This window comes from Podarcis bocagei (genome assembly GCF_964188305.1).
Source record: "Podarcis bocagei genome assembly, chromosome: 5".
NCBI classification, from domain to species: Eukaryota; Metazoa; Chordata; class Lepidosauria; order Squamata; family Lacertidae; genus Podarcis; species Podarcis bocagei.
In genome coordinates this window covers 63,403,963-63,416,891 of record NC_138129.1, presented here as the reverse complement: position 1 = coordinate 63,416,891, position 12,929 = coordinate 63,403,963, and the positions used below count along the sequence as shown (strand labels likewise).

Here is a 12,929-nt window from a genome sequence, read left to right as displayed (position 1 = left end):
GGTGAAATTGCTTCATGAGTGGCCCAATGACCTCTCCCCCCCCCCAGCCAGTGTTGTCAGTGAATGTAGAATGGACCTTGTTCTGGTGTGACAATGAGCTGAATTGAGCCCCTGATTTTGCCATTTATCCCATTTGAGCTTTTGAGTCTTTTCCCTTAAACTGTCCAAACAAGTCAAAAGCTGAAGGGAGTGGAATCATCATTATTCCAGCATAACAAATTGTGCAAACGGGGTCGTGGTTACAGAAGGCATGCATGGTCCTGACTATATTCTGAGAAGCTGTAGAAAATGCAAGGAGTGTGTTCCCTTCTGTCGCCGTAACTTCTCCATATTTTGTTTCCAGAGTCTTTGCTCTAACAGGAATCAAAGTCTTGGTCTTCACAGTTATCTGTACAATCTGTTGCTGATTGTCTTTTTAAAAAACAGATTCGTGATAAATATTTATGTGTTTAAGGCTGCAATCCTGTACGCATTTACATGGGAATAAATACCAGTGAAAACAATGGGGCATACTTCTAAGTAGACATATATAGGATTGCACTGTAAGGCACTGTCTATGGCAACCTTTTGCCAGCCCGCTGTCCTCCAAATCAGCCCTAGCAAGCTAATTTCCATTCATTGTGGAGCTAATTGTAATCTGGAGGATTACGCATTGGTGAAGGCTGATCTCTGAGATACAAGTAAATTAAATAAGAATATTGCTTCACGTGCCTTGCGCTTCTTTGACTCCTGGTAGATATAGATAGATGAAAAATGTTGCCTCTTGTTTAGGTGTCTGTGATGTGGACCATCAAAACAAAGCTGGGTATACAGCAGTAATGATCACACCACTTGCATCAGCAGAAACCGATGAAGAAATGGACGTGGTCACGAAGCTCTTGAAAGAAGGCAATGTTAATATACGGGCAAGTCAGGTATGCTGAAATGTGTCACTACATTTTGTTTTGAGTTACAGACACCAAAAGGCTTTTTTATATAAAAAAAGTGATCATGGGTATCTAGACTCATAAAACGTTTATTTAACAATATTGTGCTGAAATGTCAGTCTTTGCTTACATGATCAAGATGCCACAATATTTGTAATATCAGATTAGATTCAGCAAGAGCCCAGGGCCTTTTCAACACTGGCTCTGGCCTGGTAGAACACTCTGTCTCATGAGACCAGGGCCCTGCAGGATCTGATTTCTTTCCACAGGGCCTGTAAGACAGAGTTGTTCCGCCTGGCCTTTGGCTTGGAATCAAATTGATCGCCTCCCCCTCTTCCTTTTTCCTTCTTCCTGCGTTGGAACTCCTATTTGGGGACTCCCCTGGCTTTTTTCTGGCCCACGTAGGACCAGTCTGGATAGTTGGCCTTGGTGAAGACTTGACATTTTCTTTCCCAAAAAAGTTTTTGATTTGAGTTCCTACTGAAATGAGGCTGCATTTTAATGTTGTATTTTAATCTTGTTTTTAAGTTGTATTTCAATCAATTGTTTTTATACCGGTGTTAGCTACCCTGAGCCCGGTCTTGGCTGGGGAGGGCAGGGTATAAATAAAATTTAATAATAATAATACATAAGAACATAAGAAGAGCCTGCTGGATCAGACCAGTGGCTGATGCAGTCCAGCATCCTCATCTCACGGTGGTTGAACATTTGCCTGTGGGAAACCAGCAAGCAGGATTTGAGCACAACAGCATGTTCCCCTCCCATGGGTTCCAGCATCTGATCAGAAGCATCGCTGCCTCCAATTGTGGAGGCGAACATAGTCATCATGGCTAGTATGCATGTATTTGATTTACACACAGTCCTTCATCATAAGATCTCAGTAGCCATTGGTATCCCTGTCCTCCATGAATTCATCTAATCCTCTTTTCCAGACCTCTGCTTACCCTCAAAATCTGCTTCAGAGGGTTGGTGCTGTAAACAGGGTCTCCTGTATCACACTTGGCTAAATTATTTTGCTCATATCTACAGACCAACAAAATTTCATCGGCTTATCTTACATTGCTATCTTAGAGTGGCTACATATATTTATCAGCAGGGAGATTATGAGCTTTTTTTCTAATCTTTTTCCTTCCCATAATTCAACAAAATGGCAGCCACAACTCTGAAGCTTCGTCAGAGATTGGGCAACACACAAAAAATAGCTTTGAGAGAATGAAGAGATGGGAGTACAACATTCACTAAAGAATCGGAGTGCACCATGTTTTCATGTCTTCCTTATATCCTTCGCCATCTTGGACCATTTTCCTCCTTAAAGATCGGGCTACAAATGTTGGTGATTTTCTTCACTGAGAGAATAAGAAATAGTACAGTGGTGCCCCGCAAGACGAATGCCTCGCAAGACGGAAAACTCGCTAGACGAAAGAGTTTTCCGTTTTAGAGGTGCTTCGCAAAACGAATTTCCTATGGGCTTGCTTCGCAAGACGACAATGTCTTGCGAGTTCCTGCTGGTTTTTTCCCCTCCCCCCTTTTTCTAAGCCGCTTATCAGCTGATCTGATCAGCAGATAAGCCGCTAAAAGCCGCTAATAGCGCTAATCTGCTAATCCTTCAATGGGCTTGCTTCGCAAGGCCAAAATACCGCTAGACGAAGAGAATCACAGAACGGATTCTTTTCGTCTTGCGAGGCACCACTGTATACAAAAACTAATTCTCTCTCTCTCTCTTGCTTCTGATTCTTTTCTAGGGAGGCCAGACTGCCTTAATTCTGGGGGTGAGCCATGATAGAGAAGATATGGTGAAAGCCTTGTTGTCATGTGGCGCTGATGTAAACCTTCAGGATGATGCTGGTTTGTCACCACTGATGGTTGCTTCTCAGTATGGTAACATCGAAATTGTGAAGCTTCTCTTGACCCATCCAAGTTGTGATGCTGCATTGATTGACAAGGTGAGAGAGATAAATGCTTGCCAAATTATAAGGACCCGCAATTTCAAACCATGTTAAAACTAAGCATGCTGTTAAATACTATCTCAAACGAGTTTTAACATAAAATTTGGGAACCAATAATGAGGTTTTTTCCTGAAATTGCTAGCAACCTTATAGAAATTCAGGTTTCTTCTGACAGAGCTGCTCTTGACTTGACTGTCAGATCTGTACAAGGGTCCTTGTTAAACAGTGTAGTTCCTGACCTAACTTTTGCTCACTGTGACACAGCATTATGGTTTTTTTTTTAGCTGTAGCGTGCATGCACAGGCCAACTGTATGTGTTTCTATAAGAATACGGATCCCATGGTACAGTACAACAGTGAGCAAAAACTGCTTGAGAACAATGTATGTAGTGACTGTTGACTACAAAACTCATGATACAACAAGACTGATGTACAGGGACGCATGCTCTAGTCTGGGAAAACAAATTTCAAGCTGAAATTTACTGCTCCTTAAAAGGCAAATGAGATTCCTGTCTCATTTTCCTTATAAACTGAGCAAAGGTTAACAGGCTGCTGCCTCACACACAGGCAGAGGTTTACTGAGGGAGGATCTAGTTTTGAATGATACCATTTATTATTATTGGCCAAGCTGTGCACTTGTCTATAGGTCAACCAATTAAGTTGCTATTGGGACTGGATCTCCTCGCATTTATAAGCTTGTGCCTACCTTTCCTCCTACCCTTGCCAATGGCATTCCAGTTTTTGCCACTCACTCTTAAAACCTAACCTCATGAGCTGTTGCTAGCTGCTGCTTCCTTGCAGGGCTGTGAAAGAAAATACCTCTGTCAATGATTGGCCTATTTTTAGCCAAGATACGTGGTACCTCGGGTTACAGATGCTTCAGGTTACAGACTCCGCTAACCCAGAAATAGTACCTTGGGTTAAGAACTTTGCTTCAGGATGAGAACAGAAATCGTGCGGCAGCAGCGGGAGGCCCCATTAGCTAAAGTGGTACCTTAGGTTAAGAACAGTTTCAGGTTAAAAACAGACCTCCAGAATGAATTAAGTTCTTAACCCGAGGTACCACTGTACTCTGTTTGCCACAACTCTTGGGCACAGAGCTGAGGATACAGCAAATTTTATCCAAACTGGATAGAGCAATTTTAGATCAATCTTAATTAATTTGAGTAGCAATATGGCATAAACATATTATTTTCAACCTAAGGGGTGTGAGATGGGCTTAAAATGGCTCTAGGGGTTCTTTAGATTCTTCAAGACTCAAGCAGGGAGTTTCAAATTATTCTCCTTTTACCCACTATTCAATAAATACTGAACATTGAGGTCTCAGTTTTGAGAAGAGTCAATTTGTGTTAGTTTTCAGCTTGCCCTATGGATGATTTACACAGGCCAACTTGTGGTTATACAGCAAGTTGGTTTGGTTGACCTCCCTGACCCAGTTGGTTTGTATGCCCTTTCAACAAAAGAAGTGGCCTGTTTAATATTTATTTTGTGTGTACTGGTCTCCCTTCTACTTCCGCAACATGGCCACAGTTCTCCTGTTGTTACTACTACTTAACAGCCACTTCTTTAAATTAGTGTAGGCTTAAAAAAGAACACTTTGGTCATTTGAGGAAGTTTTTAATAAATACTAACAGCAACAGATAGGCTCTCTATTCCTGTATTTTTACAGGGCTTTCAGAACATCCATTGTCTCTGAAATTCTATGGCTTAGCAAGAATTTGAATCAAAGTCTAGGTCAATGTGAACCAGTCTGGCTTTCACTTCCTTCTGTATTTTGCGGGTGGCTGCCCTGCCATGTTAATAAAATCCAACTGGGAATTTAGGCTTTTTAATGTTTAGATTAGGGATGAATAACCTATGTCCCTGCAGATGTTGACTGCAGTTTCCATCGACCTGAGCAAGTATGCCCAGTTGGCCATAGGTTCTTCACCCGACCAATAGATTATTAGGGAAGTGTCAGTCAAAACCTACCAAGCTGATCTCTAGGTAATTTATCCTGAGTTGATCTGATGTGGCGTGAATTCAAATCATATGAAAAGTACCCCAGGTAGACTAAATCTGCAGCAGTTTATCTCTTTCCATTGTTTAGTTTATATCACAGGAAGAAAGGTTTACTTATGCTGGCAGAAACTAGAGAAAATGCTATAATTAATTGGATCCAGATGTGTCCCATCAAGCTTTGCCTCACAGTGAAACGGCCTGGTATTTAAGCAGAATTTCCAAGCCAAACAACTCTTGAAGCAGGGCTGTGACTTACAATAAGCTTTTAACTGCATGTACATGGATGCAACTGGAGACCATCAACATCGTGTTGATTCCACATGAAATTTAGTGCTAATATGCTATTATAAAGGACCTGCTCTGTTAATGAGCAATTCACTCTGCTGTACTGTTAGAAGACCTGGGGGTTTTTGTATTTGGTTTTTGTTTGTTTTCTGCAAAATGAGACTTGCCTTGTGTTCTGTCTGCCAAAAAGTGGGGTCAATAAAGTGAAATGTGATTGTTTGCAATACTTCAAATGCCTAATCCGGAAGGCTGCCATTGAAAGATGCTGATTCATAATTGCTATGAAATCTCACCCAATGGGCTGGGAGTCTTTATGTCAAAGTCTGCCATTGTTGGCATCCATCTGTCTCAGGAGACAATGGAGTGCACCTCTAGAGGTGAAGTCAAACCACTGGAGAATCACAGCGCCTGCTGTGGCTGCAGGGAGCAATAAATCTTAATTGCTGCTTTCCACATTGTTTTTGCTGCATTAGCAGCACCAAAGTGACCTCTCTGGGCGTAAGCCTGGGCAGTGTGTAGGCATAGCTTAGAAAAAATAATGTGCTTGCTCCTTTGGAGAAGGTGCTCTGTTGTTATAAATGTGGGTGGTGGTTTCTTTTTTTTATTTAACAGTATGTACAGCTTTAGACTTACCGTATTTTTCTGTGTATAAAACACCCCCATGTATAAGACTATTTTGGGGGACTAAATTTAAAGAAAATGAGGGGAGATGGCTGGCAGCTTCCCCTCCACGCCATTGCGGAAAACACGCACTTCCCACTGATGCATGGGGGGGGGGGGAGTTGCACGCCCACCAACCAGATGACTGGCAGCCCACAACTATCCATGTATAAAACAACTCCAGTTTTTTGACATGATTTTTGAGTCAAAAAACTTCGTCTAATACACATAAAAATACGTTAAGTCTAAACGTAGAGTGGTGGCATAATAATAATCTCCTTTTTTTCTCTCCTTCATGTAGGCTGGTAATTCTGCTTTGTCCATAGCTTTGAAATCTGCCCACACGGAAATTGCAGAGTTCCTTCGGAGCCACATACAGCACAGTCGGCCTCTGAATACATAAAGTGATGGAATGGGAAACCGATAACAAAAGACTCATTATTTTACCCAGCTCTGTAACCAATTTATATGCCCATGATCATAGCTGATAACTGCTGATTTCTCTACTTACGGAAAGGCGGAACTATGTCAGCTATTTGCATACATTTCTAATGAATGAGTCACTCCCTTAAACCTGCTTTTATAGCCTTAACCTCTGACCAGTGGCACAAATAATGGTTAGATTATTTCTTTGCCTTTTCTTAATAGTAATTGCTTCCACAAGTCAAGTTGTCTTGTCTCTTCTTCAGCTTTGAGCTTATCTTTTTTTGTTTCTCAAAGCTTGAATAACTACAGGGAAGCAACTAGGTTGGTCCTGGGCATAGTTCTACATTTTCAAAGACCAAGGGCATAAAGGATAATGTGCTTTCAGGTATGACATCACCACCACACCAAGGCTGCCCAGGTTCAGTGAAGGTACAAGTAATACGGAGCAATTTTGAGATACTTTAAATTTATTGATAGCCTGATGCTGTGTCAGCTTGTATTAACTTCAAATATATTCTCTGTACCTTGTGAATAAGGTAACACTAGGAAGTCTTCCTTCCTGCCCAGTAAATCTTCCTCAGATTCACATATTTTTCTAAGCCTGTTGTTGCTGCACAGCCCATTGATTGCTCTGTAAGAAAGTACCAGCCTTTCCCCCTGCTGCATCAGAGCATCACATCAGGGACAACTCAGAGTGCAGTAGCACTGATGGTTGCTGTTGGGCTAAGGCTATGGTCTGGGCCTGATCCCAGTTCAAGGGCACAAATTAGTACCAATTCTTAGTACCTCAGCAGTCATTACAAGAGACATTAGTTTGGATGTGTTTGTCAAAAGGGCTTGGATCCAACCGCAGCAGAACTTGAGAGTTGAGACTCGAGAGATCCCCATTGCATGAGCAGAACTTCATCGACAGAACTTTGGATCCAACCGTGCTGTTGCCATTACGCCATGCTTTTCCAGGAGTGTCTCATTTTATGCAATATTTGACCTTGCATCACCGCCCTATCTGTTTCTCCTTGTCGCCCACCACTGTGGATAGCAGATGTTCTGAGACAAAGAAGAAGAATACACAGCACGACAGCATCACATATAGGGTAAAACTAGACATTACTGAGAAGAAAGGAAACTAAGACACAGAGTTAAAGTATAGTTGACAGTCATTGATTTGGCATTGGTACCACATCTTTGGGTTGGGCTGTGAAAACAGATATTGCTTTTCAAATGAAAGTCCAGCATATATCTCTTAAAGCACATGATGTTTCCAGTTTGTCTACAAGCACAGCAGTAAAGCAATACTTTTTTGGAGTAACTTTAGATAATGAGTGTTGTTTGTAACCAGCTATCTTAACGCATGTCTCAGTTAACTTGTAAGTTGTACTGTGCTATTTATTACTATTGATTTCTATAAGTACCGGCAGTCAACATTTACTCAGCATACAGCTACAAATATAGATTGGCTAGATTATGTACAATATATATCTTGGTTGTGTTTGGTTTCTATGGCTCTGATGCAAGAAGTCATAGCTAATTATTTACAGAAATAGTTGAATGTATTGGATCCAAACACACACACATTACTTCCTGTATATTCACAAAGCACAACCATCTTGTTTTTTATCCCTTTGGAATTATCATATATATGGCTTTCTTACGTTTTTTTAATTGAATTTGAATTAACCAGCCAAGAGAAAGCTTTGAAGTATATTTCTCACTGGAAGTTTGGGCACAATTAAGATACCGTGTGCTTTTTCATTTTTTTACCAAGCTAAGTATGTAGAACAAAATGACTTGATCATAAACTTCCTCACGAGAATTATTATTGTTTAAGATATTTTCATAATTAGGTTCTGTAGAGCTATTTCTGATTATGGCTTCATATGGAAGGTGCCTTTTGGGCAAACATCTGTTCTCATCTGTTTCATCAGGCTGAAATGCTGGAAATCCCAAACTTGGTAGATTGAAATCTGTTGTACTAATTTATCTGCCATATTGTTTCATTTATTGAGTAACCTTCCACCCACAGGGTAGGCAGAGTTCTTCTGTGGGCTCTGGCAGCCTTCCAGAACTCACTACAATGCACACATACGAAGATCTCCCTCAAATTCCCATTGCTCAACCACAATGAATAACAAAAATACCTTCCATAATCCAGAAACGGTGCAACCAGTTCCTCATTTCCAGTGGAGCCTCCTCTTTTGAACAGCAGCTTTGTCAAAGTGATAATTTAAAGTTCATCCTCATTAACTTGCTGTAATATGCATCTGCTTAGCTTCTCTGCCTCAAATTTATCCTGCAAATGTTATGCTGAAAACTAGTTAAACTGGGGTGCGTGCATGCCAGATCACTCTACTATTTGGGCTGTCTGCTATGAGCAATGTTTTGCAATGACCCATCATTTTAAGCAAATAAATGGAACTGTAAAATAGCAGTCTTCTTTGCTGCATGGTGAACTACGTTTGAAAATCAGGTGGGTTACATTAACAGTGTGGGATGAAGCATAGGGGTCTTTTCTTCAAAGAAGAAAGTCACAGAGCTCTCAGTGCATGCACACATTTCTTTAGGGCAAAGCTAAAGAAAATTTCATGATGTGGTCATGTGCAGGAAGCATTAGGGCTTCTCTGAGGAGAAAAAGGCGGCACTGAGGAGCTTCCCTCAGCACTATTTCCCTGATCAAATTGGCTGTTTTGGATGATTAAACAAAATGCAGTGGTCCTGATCATTGATCTCTTGCATCATAAGTAATTTGGCCCTGTAACAAAGCCATTTATGGTACTCAGTGGCTGGGTCCAGATATAATGGGAAATTATGGTTTCCCATTATGTGCATGTGTTGTGGCAATCACAACCTCAGCTTTGTGTGCTTGTCCCTCATCTCTCTCATACCAGAAGAGGAGCTACTTCTTATTTTAAAGTAAACATTGTTCCCTGTGACATTCAAACCCAGAGAACTGCAAAGGCTTTTTAATACTATTTTTAGTGAGAGCAGTTCGGAATCAAGCTATACTTTCAGAGAGTGGCTTGTTTTCAAACTATATTTTTGACAAATCCATAACCTGTATAGGTTGCCTTATTAACAGATCTGAAACTTGAAAAATAATAGTTTCCCAGGTTTGAACATCACAACGAACAATGGTTAGGATAAAACTGTAAGTGGCAAATCCTCTGCCATGTGAAAGGGGAGATGGGAAGACTTTCAACCCCAAGGCTTAGCACCATTCACTGTCATCGCAGGACATTACTTGCAAACCCAACCAGTATTACATATGTTGGGATTTGACATGTACCTAGCAATTCTATCCGACTTTTAAAAAATGAATACTTTCACAACAGGGTCTCTATTTTTCTCTGTCATGACATTAGCTCTCTTGGCATGGTAGTCATAAATGCAACAAAGCTACACTTGTTCGATTCTGCATGCATGCACCTGTTAAGGTACAGCTTCTGTAAGAAAATAGGCAGAAATTTATTTTTAGCAGCAATGGGATGAAGAGGGGATGCTGCAAAGTGAGACACATCACATTTGAGCAGCTTGAGTGTGGATCACAGACACACACACAACAAAGGAGCTCCCATCTACAATAAACCTTGAAAGTAATTTGGGGTTTTTTAAAACTGTTTTGCGTCTGGCTTTCAATGCTTTAAATGAACTGACACTATCATTTATAGTAACCTTCCAGGAAAAATAGAATGAGACTTGTGTGAACTTTGTTGTACATTACTATTAAAATTAGTCATATAACAAGTTGACAGAGCCTCTTTTTAAATCTGTGCAAGTCTGTCGTGATTGCATTGATGGGAAACTTTATAAAATGGTTAAGTAATGCCAGGTTTGATAAAAGCAGTCACGGACTTTGAGAGGTAATCAATTAATGGTCCAGCTCTGTAGGGCTGAAAGAAGCACAAAATCAATTTGAGAATCCAGCTGAGCTGTCGAAATAAACTTATATGTGGTGCATTCTGAGGTAAAATAATGGTGACCAAAGCAGAGAGAAGAGATGCTTTTAAAAAATTAAGACTCTTATTAAACAGCCCTCATTAAAAATAAAACAGGCTTCTATTAGTCACACAATCTCTACAAAGAACTTGTAAGAAAATTAAAATGCTCTTGACAACTGAATGGACTTTTCCATCTGCACCACCCTGCCCCTTATTTCCCTCTTCTTTCTTCACTTTCCTCCACACCTTCAGTCGGAAGTGATCCCACAAAAAATACTTGTTTCAGCACCAAGTATGGAGCTAATGGTTGCAGTTGATTCTGTTGCTCAGGGGCAAAAATATTTGACTCTTCACATAAGACCTCAGTTGCACAACTCCCAAATACCCTCAAGAAAACAGGACTTCATGCCTTGCCCTTTTTTTAAGGGCTCAAACTGAGCATTCCTTTCATTACTGTCCTCCAGGAAAAACACACAGAGACACACAAGTCTGTTGTAATCATTAAAGCAACAGGAGGTCATTCCACCTCACATTCCATTATCAATAGCAAGGCCTGGGCTTCTGGTAGGAGGCACATACAAAACCTGGGACCCACAAAGCTGGATATAGCCTACAAACACCATATGAGGATCCAACACAGTCAAGCAAAAGAAATGAGACAGAGAGGCAGCTAAAGTGATATTCCATTTCATAATGAATAAACTAGAGAGAGAATCGAAGATCCTCTCAAATTCACAAATGGCAAATTTGTGAATGGGTCTACTCGGAGTCTGATTAAAGGCATAGGGTTTTATTGAGCTTCAATTGTACTCTTGAGTAGACCCACTGAAATTAGTGGGCATGACTAACTGGGATCCATTCTGAGCAGAACTTTGTTGGTTAAAACCTACAATTCATAAAACTATATAATGCCATCAGATAAATGAAAAAGTATGCTATGTAAAAACAAAACAGTGCTGAAAATGCCATGTTTGGAAAGGCCACGGCTCAATGGTAGCTCGCATGCTTTGAAAGCAGAAGGTGCCAGATTCAATCCCTCCCCTCTCCAGCTAAGGCCAGGAGACACTCCTGCTGGAAACCCTGGACAGATGCCACCAGTCAGCTCGATGGACCAATGGTGGCTTCACTTCACAAAAGTGAAACATCAACATCAACCTGGTTCCAGGTTGATCAGGAGTCTATGAATTTGCACAGCATATCTGACTGTTAAATCCTGGTAGAAACTCAGTTCATTGGTCCATTTTGGTTCACCCTTATTTACTGGAAACATGAAAATAGAAAAACAACATCTATTTGTTCTGGTTATGATGGATGAATGCTGCCAATGGCTCGATTCTAATGATGAAGATGTATGAGTGGAAGTTGCTTCTGTTCATGCAAGGATGGGTCCCCAGGTTTTTTGTAATCTCCCTGCACCCTCTGCTTTGAATCCCTCCTATGCAACCTACCATGCTGTTCCAGATGCACCTGCCAGCCCTCAAGAGCAGATTTTCAGGGAGCCCAAGGTCACTGCAGATAGAAGGCGGAAGAAGGAAAGCCTTGCTCCATTCAAGAAAAGGAAGTTCAAGTTCTAGCAATGTCTTCCATTTCCTCTGGAATGGTAAAAAAAAGGAAAGCCAAATATTTTGACTGACAATTCAAAATACACTATCGTTCACTTTATTCAGATAAATAAATTCCTTGCTTGCAGATGAATATATGGTAATCTGTTTACAGTCCACCACCCACAAACTTGTGAATAGTAGCCAAATTCCTCTGTCAAAACCCACTGAACTTCTGATGCAATTTCTCTAGAGTCACTAAAGGGAAAAAAATAAATTCAAATTTAAATATAAAGAATCCATCTGATTGCATCCCTATATATAATAGCTAAATATATGTGGTTGCCATCTCTAAATAAATATTAATTCTGCAAAGGCGTACGAACCTAAAATGTACCCACCAGGCACAATTCTATTTTTAAAAAATCTGCAGGACTGATTCCCAAAAACAAAAGCATTAAAACCTAGTCTCTCATCGAGACCCTGTGGTTATACACATGTTTAATGTAAAAAACAACAAGCTTCATGTTGCAATAGAAAGTTATCCATTGCTGGTCCCTCTTTGAATGTGCCTGTACTTGTTTGAGTGCTAGAATTCTAAAATCATATCTTAATGTTGCATTTCACAAGCTAAGGGACATCTAATGCAAGCTTTCAAATTTTACTTTAGTGTTCTAAAACCAGAATCTACAAGTGAATTCCGTGTTGTGTCCATGTGAAAAATGTAACATTTGCTTGTTTTCAGATATTTTCAGGAAGCAATTACCGTATTTTTTGCACCATAACACTCACTTTTTTCCTCCTAGAAAGTAAGAGGAAATGCCTACGGGTGGCATGCCTACGGATTTTCCTCCTCTAAAAACTACGTGCGTGTTATGGTCGGGTGTGTGTTATAGAGCAAAAAATACGGTAGTAAAAGTATTTAAAATATACTTCTTGCCATCCTGGTTATTTATTAGACTCTGAAATGCCTGTGGGCATCAAATAGAATTATAGCATTTGCATTCATATAAAATTATGCAGTCTATAATATGATGATTAACAACATCTGAATGACCTCCTTCAATTTTGCATTATGTAAGCCTAATATTGTAACCAGGGCTTTTTCAGGGGCAACTCACAGGAACTCAGTTCTGGCACCTATCAGGTGGGCGCCATTGCCATTCCAAGAGAACAAGGGAACTCTGCGGATGTCAATTGCAGATGCTAG

At 40.4% G+C, this 12,929-nt stretch overlaps 1 protein-coding gene and 1 long non-coding RNA gene across 7 annotated transcripts in view; one reads left to right on the top strand and one right to left on the bottom strand.

Annotated features, from left to right (window-relative positions):
- Positions 1-6,480, top strand: part of KANK4 (KN motif and ankyrin repeat domains 4) — a 63,872-nt gene extending 57,392 nt beyond the window's left edge. For all 6 annotated transcript variants that reach the window (XM_081193678.1, XM_081193679.1, XM_081193675.1 and 3 more), the window contains exons 8-10: positions 772-914; positions 2,669-2,869; positions 6,119-6,480. In XM_081193678.1, coding sequence (XP_081049804.1) covers positions 772-914; positions 2,669-2,869; positions 6,119-6,220 — 446 coding nt within the window. In that variant the 3' untranslated portion in view covers positions 6,221-6,480. The remainder of the gene's footprint in view (positions 1-771; positions 915-2,668; positions 2,870-6,118) is intronic.
- A 353-nt stretch (positions 6,481-6,833) lies between these two features.
- On the bottom strand, positions 6,834-12,112 carry LOC308586840. Its single transcript, XR_014008089.1, has 2 exons — positions 11,911-12,112; positions 6,834-11,770 (listed from the first exon to the last, which is right to left on the bottom strand). It is a non-coding gene; the product is annotated as an uncharacterized lncRNA (long non-coding RNA).
- Positions 12,113-12,929: the final 817 nt, after the last annotated feature.